The 19,324-nt window shown below is 36.4% G+C and overlaps 1 protein-coding gene across 1 annotated transcript in view; it reads right to left on the reverse strand.

Moving 5' to 3' along the window:
• Window positions 1–19,324, reverse strand: part of si:ch211-191a24.3 (tensin-3) — a 41,285-nt gene that overhangs the window by 18,935 nt on the left and 3,026 nt on the right. The window contains exons 4-15 of the mRNA XM_046835909.1: window positions 19,175–19,297; window positions 18,261–18,325; window positions 16,933–17,016; window positions 14,374–14,483; window positions 14,214–14,274; window positions 14,058–14,133; window positions 13,801–13,930; window positions 11,851–11,928; window positions 11,444–11,542; window positions 5,131–5,161; window positions 4,388–5,100; window positions 157–263 (exon numbers count right to left, since the gene is read on the reverse strand). Coding sequence (XP_046691865.1) covers window positions 157–263; window positions 4,388–5,100; window positions 5,131–5,161; window positions 11,444–11,542; window positions 11,851–11,928; window positions 13,801–13,930; window positions 14,058–14,133; window positions 14,214–14,274; window positions 14,374–14,483; window positions 16,933–17,016; window positions 18,261–18,325; window positions 19,175–19,297 — 1,677 coding nt within the window. The remainder of the gene's footprint in view (window positions 1–156; window positions 264–4,387; window positions 5,101–5,130; window positions 5,162–11,443; window positions 11,543–11,850; window positions 11,929–13,800; window positions 13,931–14,057; window positions 14,134–14,213; window positions 14,275–14,373; window positions 14,484–16,932; window positions 17,017–18,260; window positions 18,326–19,174; window positions 19,298–19,324) is intronic.

Below are 19,324 nucleotides of genomic sequence, written 5' to 3' on the forward strand. Positions count from 1 at the left end.
AAGCACACACACACACACACACAACAGGCCAGATGTTTACTCTACATGGAGGTGGAAATAGTTATAATGCATGACATATATTCTTTGGTTATGAAGGGGGTACTGTATGAATATAAGCCGTGTTTCTGTGTGTGTGGTTGTTTGGTGGGAATGTACCTCGGATGATTTGTAGACAGCAGGCTTTGATAATGGCTGTAAAACATCATCACTGCACCTGGATGCAGGCTCATTAGTGGCATTAGTAAGCGACTTATTCCACGAGCCTGAGAAAACAGGGAACAGAAGAATAAGAAATAGAGCTTTATGAATTTAAAAATTTCTGTAAGAAATAAAGTATTCAGGAATCAAATGAATCCCTTCAGCTATCATTACAATGTGTTGGCTGGGGTATTGGTGCTTCACTTTACTTGAGTTGTTGCTGTTTAGGAATAGGGCCTGAACAAGGATACTATAAATAATAATAAATGTTTCTGTATATAGCATATAATGTAGTTCCAGGGACACCACGAGGTAAAATTATTTAATCAGAGTTCAGAAACTCTCATCATGCATGATCAAATCTATCATATTTAGGGATCCTACCACCAAAGTCAACACACACCTGATTTGTCTCTAGCACCAAAATGAAAGATTTTTTGAATATTTTCCAGATTATTCAGAAGATAAGGTCTTAGATAAGCACCATTTCTTTTTGGCTAAGTTTCAATATAACTAACACATTGTGTTTTTCCTGCAATAAGCATTTGCAAATACGATTTTGCAATAAGCAACATCATGGAAGATGCCATGGAAGAAACTATGAGATGAACAAATGTTCTGTTCTTATCATTAAGCTAATTTCCCTGCTGAAGGGATTGGGCTTTATACTATATACTACATTATACTTTGAAAAACCATAGCGCCCTTTTTGCAGGTAAGACACACTAGTTTAGATCAGTTGTAACTTGTTGTGAAGTACATAGTGAAAGCAGAGCAACACAGATGCGAACTTCTGTTTGCCTGTAAATTGAGGACCTTACATCTTCTGGTACAGTAGTTCTTCTCCCCAAAATTTTGCCTTGTAAACAACCTTTTTTACCTAGATTATATTCCCGTGTTAGCCAATTGGCAAAATAGCAAACATTGTAGTTTACTTATATTCAAACCTAACATCAAGCTTGCTATCCTGGTGCATTCCTCAAATATAGATCATAATATGGTCTTAATCTACTTCCTGTATTTAATTTTGCTGCACTGTTTGGAGAATTCCAATTGAAACACATTTTATATACACTGACTCTGAATGTCCTCAGATTTTATCAAGAGGAAACTAGGTCTGAACAGAACCAGGTCAGATCAGCTGTAACCCCTCTGTTTGATGACCCAGGGATGACTCAGCATAGCAAATGTTTCAACAAAAACTTATTAATGACAATTAGAGTGATGCGAAATCCTCTTTCATTACGAAAACCATAAGCTGAACTTGGCTTCTTACAACATCCACAAGTCCACAAAATTATTACCATAAATGCTCTGACATTCTTGTACCTCTGTAAAACAAAAGGGATGGGGAAAGTAAACCTTCAAATGCATTCCTAAACTCTTATGCAATACATCTTCAAACAGAGAGACAGAGAGACAGAGAGACACACACACACACACACACACACACACACACACACACACACACACAACAGGACGTACTCCAAAGTTACTGTATAAACATCCGAGCTATTTCTATCTACAATGGGGCTATTGCACCTTTTCACTCAAAGCACTGTCCAGGAACGTCAAGGGCAACTTTAGTAAGTGAGTAAGAAATAACAGCACATAAATCCACTCAGTAGAATTAATGTATTACTTCTTTTTCTGAAGTTACGGTAAACATCAGGAAACAGGGCACTCTGGTTTTAGATTGCACTGTATATTCCTGATTGTAGAAAAAATACATTATTTATGGATAATATGGATCTGAGAGGATAACAGCCGCGACCAGTGGAGTAACAGAATAAATTAAATAAATGCATGCTCATAAACTATCAACCATTACATAAAGCAGATTAAAGTACAAGGGTTTGAGGCGCATACCTGAACTGAAATTTCCTAACTCCAAAAACTGATTGCATGTTATTTGTCAACACTGGTGGGCAAAAGAACTCCATTCCTGTATTGAGTAAAAGCACAAAGGTCCTTGCTTCTGAATGTATCAAAATTAAATCTACTGATCTGTGAGAACCATATTTAAATAATTAATTATTCATTCTTCTGCACATCATACATCATATCTTTATATGTAGTTTTTTTCTTTTACTGTTCTACTGTTTCTCCTGTTTTCTACTGGTGCAGACACACAATGAGAGAACCCTTACAACACACACCCTTACCAGCACTGTGGGGTTATGCTCGTGCCCTTGCAACAGCTTCTCAATGTACTCAGTTTATATATTTACTTCATGGTAGAGAGGCGAGACAGGCTTTCTGAAGTGGTATGATGTAAAAAATTAAGATGTCACACATTAAAATGTAGTGAAGTCAAAGCTTCCCAAAATGATAATACCCTCAAAGTACATATACATGAAAAATGCTTAAATACACTAACAAAGTCAAAATACTCGTTTGATGTCCACCACTGAACATCAATCCTACTTTAAATGCTGCAGAGGCCAAAATCACATTAATTGGTTTATCATATCGTGGACATTTTTCATACTGAATTCCAAGGATGTGGATTACAAATGGACCGATTTTGTATTCTTCTCAGCAGATTCATGACAGGAGTCAAGAGTCATTTAATCCCTTTGTGCTGGGTTTAAAACTAGAACTTGGTGAAAGTTAAAGTTAAACAGCACAATTGCTCTAACCCTAGATGTTTAGACACTTAACATACATATTAAACACACACACACACACACACACACACACACACACACACACACACGCACACACACATGCACATACACACACAAAATACTGCTCATTCTAATACCCTCCAGAGTGAACGGGTTTATTTTCCTTAGCTGTACCTGTTCAGGGTTTCACACAGAGCTCTATTGTGCATGTCTGTATGTGCGTAAATCCACTCAAGCCAACATAAGCTTTTCAAGTTACGAAAACACATAGTGATTCAACGCACTTTCAATTTTTTTTTTACATAGTCGGCAAAATCAAATATCTTACAGGGCTTTTTGAAGGCCCACAGTCATGTGGTCTTTATTCACTATTTCCTTTCCACCTGAAGTTCTCATTAAAATGTGTTTAGGTTCAAAATTGCCAGCAGATCCAGTCTGAAGTTCAGATAAAATGTAGTGTTATAATTCAACAGTAAAAATATATGTGACCGATGATTGTAATAAAAAATGTCAACTGTTTTTACATGTATATTTTATATATATATGTATGTGTAGCAGCCTGGGAAACCCCATGACATGGTGAAATGTTGACCTTATCTATTCTATATAATAAAGAAATACACAATATGAACAAACGTTTTGGGACACCTGACTTTTCCAGTCATATGTGGTTCATTAGAAGCATGCAATCATATCCGATGTCTTTGGATGCAGTAGCATTATATTTTCCTTTAATTTGAACTAGAAGACCCAAATCTGACAATGTCTATTTAACACCCTACATCAGTACCTAACTTTACAAATGTGTTTGTGGCTGAAGTAGTACATTTCCCCAAAAGCACCCTCCAAAATGTAGTGGACCATCTTCCCAGAAAAGAGGAATTTGTTATAACAGCAAAGAAGAAACTACATGTGGACAAAAAGCACATGTGTGTCTTATGATCAGGTGTCCACAAACTTTAGTCCATATATTGCACACAGGTTTTCTGAACTTTAAATAAAGTTTATTTTAACCTGATTTTAAAGTTTATTTTTACACCTAATGATTTATTTTTTTAGAGTGAAAAACTATTACTATTGCTATTATTTGTAACAGCCAGTGTCTAGTTACACACTGAACTGCTAAGTTCCACTGATTTCACAACAACATGGTCAACTCCAGGCATTCAACTTGTGAAGAAATCACACCATAGCTAGGATAGTGTATGATGTCAAGCATCAATAAAACTCTCAGCATTAGTAAAACTCTTTTGGCTTCTAACACAACACAATCATTATGACAGCAAAGGTCAGATAAATAAAAATATTGTGAAATACATTCATTATTTAATAAAGTTGAGGTGTCAAAGAAGGTTTTACTAAAAAAAAAAAAAACTAAAAAAGAAAGAAAACAAAAGGAAGAAATAATTTGGCTATCTATCTATCTATCTATCTATCTATCTATCTATCTATCTATCTATCTATCTATCTATACATACATACATACATACATACATACATACATACATATGTGTACATATATAAACTTAAAATTTCCTATGTAACTGAATAAATCTTACCTGATTGGATGGATTTTGCTTGACCAACTAAGTGTCCAACTCCATTGGCGTGTACAGAGTCTGAGCAAGTCACATGACCCCTAGCCAGTGTGGGTACAGGTTCAAACTCTGGATCTAGGTCTAGGATCAACTGGTTCAACTGTTCAATTGATTGGTCAATATCCAAAGCAAGGGAAGTAAATTCATCATCCTTGTCTGCATTTGGCTCCACCACCAGAGAGCTGTTCTTAATCCCTGGTTCCACCTTGTGTTCCAGTCTGTCTGACATGGTGTAAATGTACGAACCGGAAGAGACTAGCTGTTGCTGTTTGACCCACATGTGTGTCTGATTACTGTTAGATGTTGTGTGAGTGTGAGTCCGTGTGTCTTCCGTGTTCATTCCATCTGCAGAATCTTCTGGATGGGAAGTATATTCATGTGTACTCAATACAGCAAGTCTAAGTCCTGTTTCTTTGGGTTGCGATACTAAAGCAGCAGATGTATACACATCCTCATCCTCTAGGATATTGGTTTCTCGTTGTGCACTTGTAGTTTTACCATTCAAGTGAAAAGAAGTAGAGTCTATATGATGAAAATGTTCTCCCGTTGCTCTCTCATCTCTGTCACATGCAATGGCAAGTTCAGAGGAACGAGGCTGCTCTCCTGCCATGCTGTCCCCAAAGTGGCTTTCTGGACTTGGCTGTGGAGTCCTGCGCCTGCTGCTCCGGTCCACAGTGAGTTAGTGGAGAGGCCCGAATCACTGCTCACAGAGGATAGTGCATTCAGTCAGCTGAGCTGGGGGTGAAATGAGCACAAAGAATAAGATAAAACTATTGAAATAGATAGCATATATAGGCAGTTGCATGCAAGGTAACATCAAAAACTACAAAATATTATTTACTGAAGAAAAAAACTTTTTTAAGGATCATAATATTAATGAGATCATGTTAGTCACAGGTTTTTTATTTAAAAATAAATAAATAAATAAATGTATATTAGACAGGGTCATGTCTCTTTTTGGTTACATGTCTTCAATTACACGTGAATTAAGATGCCTGTTTCTATGTATAGAAAGATTATATTGTTTATAAACGATATGTATTATGTACACATCCTAGATATTTAAAAATCTAATTCTCTGACAAGAAAAGTAGAGAAATTTCCTAAACGCCAATATCGATTTAATCACGTACCTCGTTGTGCATGATTGCAAATATTACTGTGTTCATTCTCCCAAAACATTATTTCTGTTTACATTTCTAATAGTTACTTTTCAAGCTATACCCCATTTTAAAAAACACATTTCAGTGATCCTTATATTTGATAAGTACAGTGGGCTGTACAGGTGTGTTGAAAACCAAGTCACTGCGGAATCCTCTGCTGACGTACACTTCTGCTGTGTATCAGATCTGACAGTCTAGGCTCGCAATGTCAACACAGTGAATAAAGGGTTTTTTACACACAGATACATATGCACACAGACACACACACACACACACACACACACACACACACACACACACCACTGACAAACTTAATCTGGATTTACTTTTGTCTGACTATCATCACTATGTTCCAGCTCATCATTCATGCAGCAGCAGCTGAATACTAAGCAGACTTGATAAAATGTGTCATCTCTCTTTTAAGCACACATAGACGCAAACACCAGCGCACGCACACACACACACACACACACACACACACACAGAGACAGGTACGACTCATGTTCTTTAAATAAAAAAATGTATACAATCGATAGAAAATAAGAGGCACGTGATGAAAAAGTAATCCTTATTGTTGTATATTCAACATCATAATACAAGGAATGAAGGAAATTGCCAGAAAGAAAATAAAAAGAGTCCTGTATTGTTTTTTCTTTTTACTTTGAGAGCTCAATTGTGATTTCCTATAATAAGACAACCTCCAACACCAAAACATGCCTAGGGGTCATATGCATATATACACATGCCTTTACATGAAACCACCAGAAGCTTGCGCAAACCCAAACATCACTAAGTTTCATTCTTTATCACAAACTCGCATCACTTTTTCCCATCGCACACATCTGGAGTTTAAAAAAAAAACATCTCCACTCCGAACCCCAGCGAGAGGCTACCGACACGCTGCTCTCTCACACAGCATTCCAAACCCAGCAGTTAATCAATCTCTTCCATATGTTGAGATGCACCGCACATTCCAGAGTGTGTGTGTGTGTGAAGTAAAAAAAAAACAACTTTTAAATGTTGCCATGGTGACACTGAGGCCAACATAGAAAATGCTTTGAAATGACTTTATACATAATGAAGTTCTCTGGCCACATACAAATGCTGTCTCCACTGTGCTCCTACTGTTTTGTCCCCTAATCTCTGGATCATGTTAGGGGTTTTGCCCTAGTGCCTTTCAATTCTGTCCGTAAGAGGCATGTCGACTGGTGCGTGTTCGTCTGTGCGTTCGTCAAAGCTTCAACATTCGAAGAAACACAAGTGGATGAACAGAGATAATTATAGAAGCGGAGACATCATCCGCACATAAAAACACACCGAACAGCAACAAAACACACGTCGCATACACACGTCTTTCACAATTAGTTTTTTTCCCAAAAACTCGACAGATGGAAATCCAAATACCAGCTATGCGTGATGACCCACAGCTGGCTGGTGAAACACACACACACACACACGACTCAACAATCCACTCTTCGTGAGGTCATCTTTCACAGGAATTATGGTCATACCGAAATCTATCTATCTATCTATCTATCTATCTATCTATCTATCTATCTATCTATCTATCTATCTATCTATCTATCTATCTATCTATCTATCTATCTATCTAGGCTAGAATAACATCGTATCCCTCTTATTGCATTATTAACTTCAATTATTCTGCTTAACTGACATGTCCTCTATTAAATTGTAATTAGGAATTAAAATCGTCAATGAAATTCTAAAAAAAAAGCCCCAATGCAGCAGACATTCACATGGACTATAGTTTTCAAAAAATAAATCCTATATAAGATATCGTAAAACCTAAATCGTCATAGAACACATTTCACTTAACCATTCATAAATATACAATGTTGTTTATTGCACAAACATATCTGCGTAAAGCATCTTAACTCTCTTATCTTAACAGATAAGAGCTGCAAAGTAGGAACGCATATGAAGTATATCAGGCAGCTTTAGGCATTTTTTTTGTCTGTGGCAGAAGAAAAAAAAATAGTTTCTAACCGTTTGATCCTGCTGGTTCAGTCCATGTCCATTCTCTCAAAAACGTTTCTCTCTCCTTCTTGCTTTTCTTTGCTTCCTCACTCACTCAGTAGAGCTTCGCGGGGGCGGGCAGCTTGCATTCTTTACCATGAGGTGATAACAGCTCCCCTGTGTCGTCTTTTCTTTCCTAAACTTTCCTTTTATTTTCTTGCTCTCTACCTCCTATTTGTATTCCTTTTGCCCAAATTCTGCAAGGATATGAATCCCTCCCTCTTTTTCTTTCTTTCTTGCTGTTTTACTTTCTTTTCTTTTTTCCAGGTAACCCCGTATTTTGACTCTCTTGATGTACAGGAGAGGGGATCCTAGCTAAGGAAACATTATTCCTCTCAGAGCAGCCAACGGTCCACACACACACTCAAACACACACACACACACACACACACACACACACACACACACACACACACACACACGACCTTGAGCCGTCCAAATATGGTCTGGGGAATGTAAACAGGAGGGTGGAGCTACATGTGGGTGGATAGTAAAGTAGTAAAGAAACAAAGAGCAAGGTAAGGTTGTGACATAGGAGGTAAGAGAGAGTAGAAAAGTCTAGAGATATGAATGGGTTGTGGAGAAGATGGGAGAAAGTTAGGTGAAGTGAGAAAAATGTATTCCACTGCATAAAATGCATGAAAGCAAGCTGTTTATATTACACATGAACACATGGGACTATAAATTCGCCTCTAAAATCAGGGCATTGAAATTCCCTTTACATCAGGCATCTCTAATTACACAGTGGTTCAAAATTGACTGACACAACCAGATGTGCATCAACTGTAAATCACTGCCCTCTGACAAACACACACACTTGTGTTTGGGTTTGTTTTTTTGGTTTTTTCAGAGAGTGACGGAGAAAAAACAGGCTGCTTTTAAATATCCGGCCTGTTATTTCCTCTGTCTGGAGCCTGAAATGGGTCCAAAAATGTTTTACTCCCTAAACGGTCACATACAGATGGTGTGGAGTCTCCATTAGTGAAAGACTATAGTCTTTGGACTATAGTGGTAGTTTTCTCTCTGTCTCAAAGTTTCTCCTTCTAGCTTTCTGTGACAGGGAACTTCCATAGCTTTGGGTACTTAGATCCGCATTATCATTGATATAAAAATCAAATGCTTTCTCTTTTGTTGAATCATAATGGCAGCAAAATAATATGAGACAACAACTTCTGGTAACATTGTGATCTTGGTAGGGAGTATGCTTTGTATTTAAAAAGAAACATATTAATAGCTTTTTTTCTTACATGCTAGTTGTATGAGCGAATGCTGGTTGCAGCATTTACATTTATTGCATTTGGCACATGCCAAAGTGGTTAAGGGCCTTGCTCAGGGGCCCAGAAGTGGAAGCTTGGTAAGGTTAGGATTTGAACTCATGACCTGATCCATAGACAAATGCCTTAACCACTAATCTACCAACCATAGCATGGTTGTTGATGCTGGTTTGGCTCAATTTTCCTGGGATTTCCTCACACAATTATTACACAAAATGGTGCAAAAAGGTATTACAGGCAGAAATGTTGATAAGAGAGCTCCGGGAAGAATGAACAGACCGGTGTGAATGAACAGAAAGGCAACAACTCAAACCAGCACTCTTTACAACCATGGTGAGCTGAAAAGCTTTTCAGAATGTACAACACATTAAACGGTGGATGGGCTTCAACAGCAGAAGGTGCACACATGGCAGCCAAGAACAGGAAATTGAGGCTATAATGGGCACAGACTCAACAAAACGGCAATTTCTTTCAATTATTGTAGCTAATGTAAGCATTTTACATTCTCATCACTGGAACTTGCCTGTTTGAACTTGGCTGCGCTTTCTTCACAACAGTTCATTCACTTCAGAATGGTTTACAGTAATTCAAGCATTTTGATTCAGTCCTGTGAAAAGATGACGCAGGGGTCAAGCCAGTGAGTCTGGTAAAGGGTTGAATGTATTCTCTTAAATGGCTGATTCCAACTATAGGTATATAGCAGAGCACCATTTCCTCATTCATGTTTTCAGTACTTCCATGATAAATATATCTGGGGCATTATTTACCGGTACATTATTTAGAGGTTAGTGCAAGAACACTTGCACAGCTGCAAACAGTATGTTAAGTGAGTTAACTAATGTTAATAAATGCTGAACAAGTTTTCTTTGTTATAGTGTATTGTGACAGGTTTTGCTATTCTTAATTATTACATCTATCTGCGAACACAAAGTTATCAGCAGTGAATAAACAGGGTATTTGGGATTGTAGAATGATATTTCTAAACTGCTAATTTTAGAAATAAAAATCTGGATAAACTTTCTTTCGGCTTCTCCCATTAGGGGTTGCCACAGCGGATAATGCCTATTTATGATCCGCATGTTTGATTTGGCACATGGTTTTACGCTGGATGCCTTTCCTAACGCAACTCTCCCCATTTATCCGGGCTTAAATAAAAACCCTAGATATTGGCATTAAAACATTTTTATAATATGAACTGGTGACTGCTTTTTTGGTTATTAAATAATGTGTTGAATATAGGTTATTGTAATCGTTTTAAAAGTAATATATAATTTTCTATTGAGTATTTTAAACTTTAATATTAATTCAATAATAATAATAGATTTAATTTTCATGCATGCACATGCAAGTAAAGTCGCATCCCATTCTCCCATTCATTCACTCATTTATACACCACTCATTCATTCATTCAATTATTAATTCCAAAAACAAATTCTCAGCAAAGTTTATTAAGGTTAGGCGTATTGATATGAAATTAAAAGTATTAATGGTTAACCTCTATATCCATCCCTAGAGTATATTCCCGTAGTTGACATCTAAAGGACTAAAATGAGTCTGTCTATAGTTTGTTTAGTGCTTTAAAGCCAGTTCATGCTTAAAGCCACAGCATTCCAACAATATAGTACATGAATGGAGAGCACAAGAAGTGCAATTCAAGAAGACTTAAGAGGAATTTTTAGGATTCTGGGCTAACTATATGTTACCTTATAATGGTTATGCCAATGTGTGTGTGTGTGTGTGTGTGTGTGTGTGTGTGTGTGTGTGTGTGTGTGTGTGTGTGTGTGTGTGTCTGTGTCTTGTTTTGTCTTGTTCCTTGAAATTATGTGGACCACATCTCTAGTAAAACAAATGCAGTAAATATTCCCCAGACACCGGTCTCTAGACTTCAGTATCCTGTAAACAACAGCATCCTGAACCCATTCACAGTGTACAACAAAATAGTGGTGAGAAATATACAACGTCAAACCTACACACAAACTATTCATTCATGAGCACATGTGTGTCTGCAGCTAGTAAGTTAAGATTTAGATCAAATTTAAGGTAAGATAAAATTTATCCAAATGAAAGGACATAGTTTGTTTCAGTTAGTTTCATAGCTTGATTCAGGTCAATCTTTTTGGCTTTGACAGCATCAAAATGGCAAAGCTGAAATGAAGAATATGATTACTGTAATAATATCGATAGATCTCTTACATTTTATAGTCTGAGCAAAATGCTTATAAAAGACACTTCACATATTTGTGAATGGTCCTGACTTCCATCCATCCATGCATTCTCTATACCACTTATCTTATACAGGATCACGAAACTATCTCCAACCCGGTGCACAATGTTGAGGACAACCTGGAGAGATTAAGAACCCTTCACATGGTCCTTTACCAACAGTACACATTCACACACTTCAGATACATGTCAATGAAGTAGTGCGGCACAGGGTTGAGGCAGGATTTAAACCCCAATCCCTGTTGAAGTGAGGCAAATGATTAAACATGATCTCTTTGAACCAAACAGAAGATAAGAACATGTCTGTGTGGATACAGTACCTCCTGCTGTAACGTTCTCATAAGAATCCCAGTGAACCAAAGGATCCAGTGTGTCATAGTCAATAATAACTGCAGAGCTGTTCATCCAGCCGACACTCCCTTTACACAGAGTAACTAACATCAGCATGACAAAGAGCAGATCTGTGCCAAGTACACAGGCTTTCTGATTTTATTTTATTTTGTAATTCTTTATATTTATGAATATGAATGTGTTTGTCCCCTGAGGCGCACAGACAATTTTTTCTGTGAATGTGATAAAGAAGCTGTTACTTCACTTTATTCTTCTCCTAAAGTTCTGGACAACAAGGGGCTCAGTCTTAATATACAACCAAAGCAATTTGCATTATACTTTATTCATTCAATCAAGTAATTATCACTAATTAGGATGGCAAGATTAAAATGCTTACCTTGTGGAAAACCTGGAATTTGAGCCATATTTTCTGAGAAAACTACCTCCACCTCTGTTTCCTCCAAAAATCTGGGATCTGTTTTAGAAATAGACAGAGTGTCATATTTTTACTGTTTTACTGTTGCATACGCACCTATGAATGCTATGTCTTTCACTTTCCTTCTAAGGACGTCATTTTGAAGTGTAATAGTATTGACTCAGTAACAGTGTATGTAAACAGTGTAAATATATTTTACAGGCTTCTTTAATAAAAAAAAAAATAAATACATTTAATAAGTTTAGCCATTTTTTACTTCAATGTATATGCTGCTTTAGAAATCTATCAAGAACAGTGTATTATTCAGATATAATATAATTCTTATATTATTATACAGATGCTGTATAAGCAAAACAGTCCGGGTCTTTACTATATACATTATAGTCATTTCTTTGTAAAAGTTGGTGGTATTGATGGTTTCCAGCAAATCATGCTTGCTGTTAATTCTGATATCTGCTCAGAATTTGATAACAGCATTCTAGCTTGGTGGACCCATTTTTTAAAATATGGATGTAACTTAATCATCATCGTCTTTCGGCTGCTCCCATTAGGGGTTACCAGCGGCTCATCCGTCTCCATACCCCATTGTCCTCTACATCTCCCTCTTTCAAACCAACTACCTGCATGTCTTCCCTCACCACATCCATAAACCTCCTCTTTGGCCTTCCTCTTTTCCTCCTGCATGTTGGCTCCATCCTCAGCATTCTCCCCCATGTCCCTCCTCTGCACATGTCTCCCTCACCTTGTCTCCAAAACGTCCTACATGCGCTGTCCCTCTAATAAACTCGTTTCTAATCCTGTCCATCTTCGTCACTCCTAACGAAAACCTCAACATCTTCAGCTCTGCTACCTCCAGCTCCACCTCCTGTCTTTTACTCAATGCCACTGTCTCTAATCCATACAACATCACAGGTCTCACCACAGTCCTATAAACTTTTCATTTCACTCTTCTATCACAAATCACTTCTGTCACTCTTCTCCACCCACTCCACCCTGCCTGCACTCTTTTCTTTACTTCTCCAACACACTCTCTATTACTTTGCACTGTTTACCCCAGGTACCTGAACTCCTCCACCTTCTCCATCTCTTCTCCCTGCAACTCCACTGCCCAGTGTCACTCAATGTTCCTGATCTGACATGCAAGTGTCCATTACACAATCTTTGATTTGTCCTGCAAATATTGTACAGTTCATGACTTTTTTCAACACTTGTTTGTTTTGTACAAGAATGTTATTGCAAGAGCAGTGAGAAATACTCTACTCCATAGTAGGACTTCAGTATGCCATCTTAGGAACAGACTATAGAACTTTCTTTCTCCATGAGCCCAAGATTTTTTGCCTTGGTCAAAAACACTTCCCATTTCCTTGACAGGAAGCAGAGACACTGCATCAAGCATATTGTATGAGATAGTCATTGCTACAAAGATAAAAAGTGTAGCAGCTGAACCTGGATCCTATTATAAGCCTAACCCTTACCTTAACACACAACATTGTACAACATTAAACAAAATATTACACACAGTTATCCAGTCTGGAACAAATTAAATAGTTTTTAGCTCCTTGACATTTGTTTTGCAATGAATCTTTCAAGAATTATGAGCTCAGGCCAGAATATTACTAGTGTTAAAAAATGAAAAGAAGATGGCGGGGGCTTCCAGAGAGAGAGTCAGGTCATATCCTAGAAATGACGATGGGCTCAGCTGTCATTTTTTGCAATGCAATTAAAATGTTCCATTATGCAATATATATAAAAGTGGCAGGTCATCATACAGTCTTTAAAATAATCATTTTGTAAGTATGTTTAACATTTTATCCCTCTGTTACACCTGCATTTTTTTGTATGCCACACCACAAAGAAAGACAACTGGAAATCTATGTTCTCCTTGAAAGTGCATTTCAGACTGACAAGTACCTTTGTTTGCGAGATCAAGCTCCTTTTTGTGGAAGACGGCGGGGTGCCCATGAAGAGTGCCTGTGTGAAACTGTATGCGAAACACAGCTTCTCTGCTCTTCTTTGTGACGTTTTTATGATAGCATACAATCTGCAAAAAAAATCTCATTGTAGTATCACTTACACAATTTAAATGAAATGTTAAAACTGTGGTGCACTGCTACAAAATGCTGACAATGTATGAGTGAGTAGTCACATAAGACGTGTCATTAACTCACCACAATGTCTCCTTTGAGAAGCTGTGGTGGTTCCAGAGCAAAATACACTTTGTCCGTCTGACCCACAGAGACCTGACTGAGAGTCAAATACATTTAACGATAGTGCCACCTCGCCACACGTGATAATTTCTTTGGTGTAATGTGTGAGTATCTTACTGTATTCCGGTTGTGCACACCAGCTGCATGTCTTGGTATACTTTCACAAATAGACTGCATACTAAAAAAAAAAAATGCATGCTTTAAGAAGCAGAAATGTAGACATTTAATACGGTTTAATACTAATGAGTCTGTGTCTGCGAGTGTGTTTAGTTCTTGCCTGTGGGGTGCATGTTTGGCATGTTCTTCAGAGAGATGAAGTGGAAGAGGAGAGGAGAGGAGTTTATCTTAATCTGATGGGCCAGGAGCTTGCCAAACATCTGCACATACCTGAATCACACATACTACCATCAATCTCTTCATAGCATTGCAATAAAATTCTTTCCATATTAACAGACACAGGTTAAATATCTGCTGCTTAAAAATGCAAGGGATGGGAATCTGATTTATGACACAAAACACTATTATAAATATATAATATATATAATATAAATATTCTACAGGTTCTGGACTTGTACTCGAGAGACGGAACAGCATTCTTTCAAACGTTATTCCCTCACTTCATATTTTGTTGACCGTGGTGGAAAAAATGTCAGAGCAAAATCTCCTACAGGTGTTCAACTTCTGACTGGCTTCTAACTGAGTCATTCTGAAGGCCATAGCATACGATATACATGAGTTTTATCCTTGGCAAACTATCCAGTGAGCCCTTGTTCCCTGTGAAAGGGAAAATTATACTCTAAGAAAGCACTCCTTTCAAGATAGAAACATTTTATAATTTGATAAAGCAAAAACCATGAACAATAACCTTGCAGTGATTTTTTAATAATCCTTTCCTCTGACAAAAATTCAGCCTGGACCATGTCATTATTTTTGTGAGCTTTTGGATGCTATAACATATGTGTTGATTAAAAACATGGTATTATTCCTTCTAATAATTAATTTCATACTCTGAAAGTAGAATAGGATAGAAGTAGAATAGAATAAGATAATATAAGCATGTAATACAAACAGAAATCATACAATAATCTAAGAAACTTTATATCCATACTCTAATATCCAGACATCTCTGATATCTGAAATATATAGTGTTTAGAAGTATTCAACGTATTCAATAAAAGCATTTAGAGTGTTATTTATACATGAAATGAAGCTCTCAGAAATGTATGCAAATTTGTGGACTGCTGAGTACATTTAAAGATGAATACTTTTGTACTTTTACTCAATCAAAAGTTTAAAGGTAGTACTTTTACTGGAGTCATATTTTACCTACTGTATCTCTACTTTTACTCAAGTACATGCTTTGTGTACTTTGTCCACCACTAACAAGGAAAACTACTGTATTTTTTTTTTTTGGCTACGATTTGAACAGTGGCCAAGTTAGGGATCTAGGTGGTGTTCAAATGCTGAGTATAAGTTACTATGATCTGTTTCAGTAATATTTTTGCAAATTTGCATGGACTGAGTGAAATTATGCATGTGATCTGAGTGGACAAGTGGGCAGGATCTAACGCCCTACAGTAACAAAGCATTCCAGTGGCGCACAGGATTAAACATGCACTTTATGCTTGGGGTGCAAGCTGTATTCCTCATTGCAGATTTGGCAACATGTGATGTAAGATATAATTGCATATAAACTCTAAACTAAACTTACACTACACAAAGTGGTGCAAGTGAGAGAAACACTATAAAATGAAAATAATAGATTAATGGAAATAATTTAATGCATCATTTTAATGGTAGAATATATTAAAAGGTAAGTTAATGATTCAGATGTGTGTGGTGTTTAGGTCAGGAGAGAAGACCTTGCTGGCCCTGATGGCCTGCCACTGCAGGATTCAGACCCACACTGTGCCTGCTTGTGCATTTATCTTTGTAATGACAGGCTTATGCGTGGCAACCAGACTCAAATATTAATCTTGGTGTATTATGGAATGACTGTTCTTGCTGACAGTCTGATCACATCCTTCATTACATTCTTAGTCACCTAAACAACAGTTCCTCATCTGTCATACTGAATGTTGTGACTATATTACAGTTTATCTATTCACAGATCTTACTTCAGTCACTGTTTAGTTTTCCTGTTATCACCCAATTGATTATTTTCCTATAACAGCACTTTCTAAAATGTTTACTTCCTTATACAGTATACCAGTGTATTACCAACATGAAGAATTTTTTATTAATTTTATAATAACATTTAATTTTCTAGAACATTCACCAAACAATTTAGTTTTTCTTTTTACATACATTGGATAACAGAAATGCCATGTTACTGAGAGATCTCTTGTTTTGAAGAATTTTTAGTGTCAAAGCAAAACACAAAGAAATTGCTTTTACATCTGAAAATGATGACACAGACGAAAAAAAATGCTAAGTTGTTTGATGTATTGGAAATTTTAAACCGAGTGCAATACAAATTCGCTGAACTCCTGTCTCAAACATGCAATTATAAAAGTAGCATCTGATCAGTAGGAAATCAACAGCACTGTGAGATACGTACAACATGAAGAGATGTTTAGGGGCAGCTGTAAACGCTATTTGTCCCATTCATGGTAGCGCTTTTATAATTTGATAAAATTGTAATCATATTGCATTTGGTAATCGGTACTTCACAGAGAAAATCAACAAGAAATACTACTGTATAATGCATGTTCTGTGTCATATTTGTATCACACAGAACATGCACAAATCACATGTTTAAAATTATCCCCTTTATGCCACTTTACTCCTATGACTGATCTGCTGCATACACAATACTTAGAGAGAAAATGTTTGCCTTTTTTGGGATGGAGTCAAGAAGGAAGCCATCTTATCACTGTAGAACCTTTTCATTGTGTAGCAGTCTAAAGCCTTCTCATCACTGACACAGAGAGAGAGAGAGAGAGAGAGAGAGAGAGAGATTATGCAATGAGAAATCAATGGATAGACAATGTAGAAATGCTTACAGGTAGCTAAAAATTCGCATTTACAATACTGTACATTTGATCCAGTAAAATCGTATATGTATTATAATATACGCTAATAACCGGTGCATTATTGATCTTTCATGTTAGCTATGGAGCTGGCAGGCATTTGGAAATCACATGGCAACCCTCCCACAAACAAAACAAAACTTTGGCTCAAAGTTCATCCAAGGAGCCTCTTATCCCTGACCTCTTAAACACACTTTCCTTAATATGAAAAATAATGTGTTATGCAAAATATATTTATATTTATATCAGGGGATTACTTTGATTTAAGTATTTTGTTACAACAATTAAATATTTTTACTCTTGATTAATGGCATTTAGAATTTCAAGAAGAGAAGAGAAACTTGTTTTCTCCCCTTTTATCAAAATTTTTTTTTAAACATTTTTTTGCAATTAATTGAAGTCTTTCATCTTTTCATATTCATCCAGTGGATGTTTGTTATACCTGTATATTTGTTCAAAGAGCTAGGTTTAGCAGTGTGTGTGTGTGTGTGTGTGTGTGTGTGTGTGTGAAAAGCCATGAGTGTCTTCTCAGATGTTTTAATATGATGTCACTTCAAGAATCGTATAAAACAAGATGACCTTGTTTGCTTGCTAGAATTCATGATTTCCATTTAAGTTGGAAAACTTAATGTTGGGGTAAGTTTTGCTCATTTGCTAACATTTACAGGCAATATTTATTTAAGTTCATTTCCCTGTTCTTTGCTAATGTCAGGTTATTTGTTATCAGTTACTAGTTGATTGATATTGTACTTTTGATCAATTCATTACAAAACTACAGAGAACAATGTTATCAGGTAGAATTGTATGTTACTATAAAAAAGTTCAATCCAAAACTAGTCTTAAAAGACATTTAATGTAATGTAGCTCATTTGCTTTTTGTTATGAAAATAACATATATCATATTACATAAAATCAATAAAACAGTGTAAATAGCATTTTTTGACACGTTATTTACAATTTCATGTTAATAATAGTTGTAAATATTGATACTAACTTATCCCTGTTTATTACCCTCTTAGTTTTTGTGAAATGTGCTTGGTGTATATATATAAAATCCTAATTTTGCTAAAAAATGTTTTTGTCTCGCTTGCCTATATTGGAAGCTAAAATACATGTGTTATGTTCATTTTACCTGCTAGAGATGCTTGGAAGGTTAATATAGGATGAAATGATCACTCCGATCCGATCTTTTGTGCCCTATTAAAGAAACAATGTGAGATTGTGCATATGACACAGCACTTAAGAGTGCATCATAGAAGTACAATATCTCTATCAATGTTATAGATCACATCTATTAGATTATAAAGTAGGTCATGCTCCCCAGATATGTCTTTTTGTATAAAAATAAATGCAAATCTTTCCTCAGTCATATCAGGATATTGGATTAATTTTGAGTTTCTTTCTCATGCCATCTTGCTCATTACGAATCAAGCTATATTCATAATAAAAGCAGCTTTGTGCCAGTTGTGTTTACTGTTGAAAGTGCATTACCAATACAATAGAAACCTGATAATGAAAGATATTTAGTAAGCCATTTTATTAAAACAGAATAACCTCTGTGATGCTAACATTGTTTTGCTAACACTTGCACTAGCATTTACTGACTTAAGCAAGCATAACACACTACGTGTAGGAAAAAACTGCTTCTGTTGTTACATACTTTTTTCTATGGAACGAAAGCATCCATGAGAGAACATTCAGCATTCTTGCTTCTACCTGTGTACTGCTTATCTGAACTTATTTCACCATAAATCTTTACTTTATATAACTTAATTTGCTATTTGCATTACTGCTATGCATCATACTGTTTAGCTTTACATGTACACTGTTACCATAACTATTGCACTATAACCTTTATTTATTTGATATTTGCATTGCTGCTCAGATGCTAACTACAGATCATTGTCTTTGTACTCATACTCTGACACAGACAATAAATCCGAACCCATCCTTTGAACAATAGCGCTTTAATGATACAATAGTTTACAAGCAAGACCTGGATGAAAAGTGATATGAAGGAAACAGAAAGATGGGTTGAGGGTTTACCCTGCAGTGTAGCAGGACGACATGTTCGCTGTGTGTACTGAGCCAAGTTTCGATGCTCTTACACATATAACACAGTAAATGCAGGGTTGGAGCATGCTGTTCTGGCCAGCCAACATCCAGTACCTGAGAGAATACACAGATATAAATGAA

The sequence above is a fragment of the Silurus meridionalis genome, chromosome 23 (genome assembly GCF_014805685.1).
Source record: "Silurus meridionalis isolate SWU-2019-XX chromosome 23, ASM1480568v1, whole genome shotgun sequence".
Lineage (NCBI taxonomy): Eukaryota > Metazoa > Chordata > Actinopteri > Siluriformes > Siluridae > Silurus > Silurus meridionalis.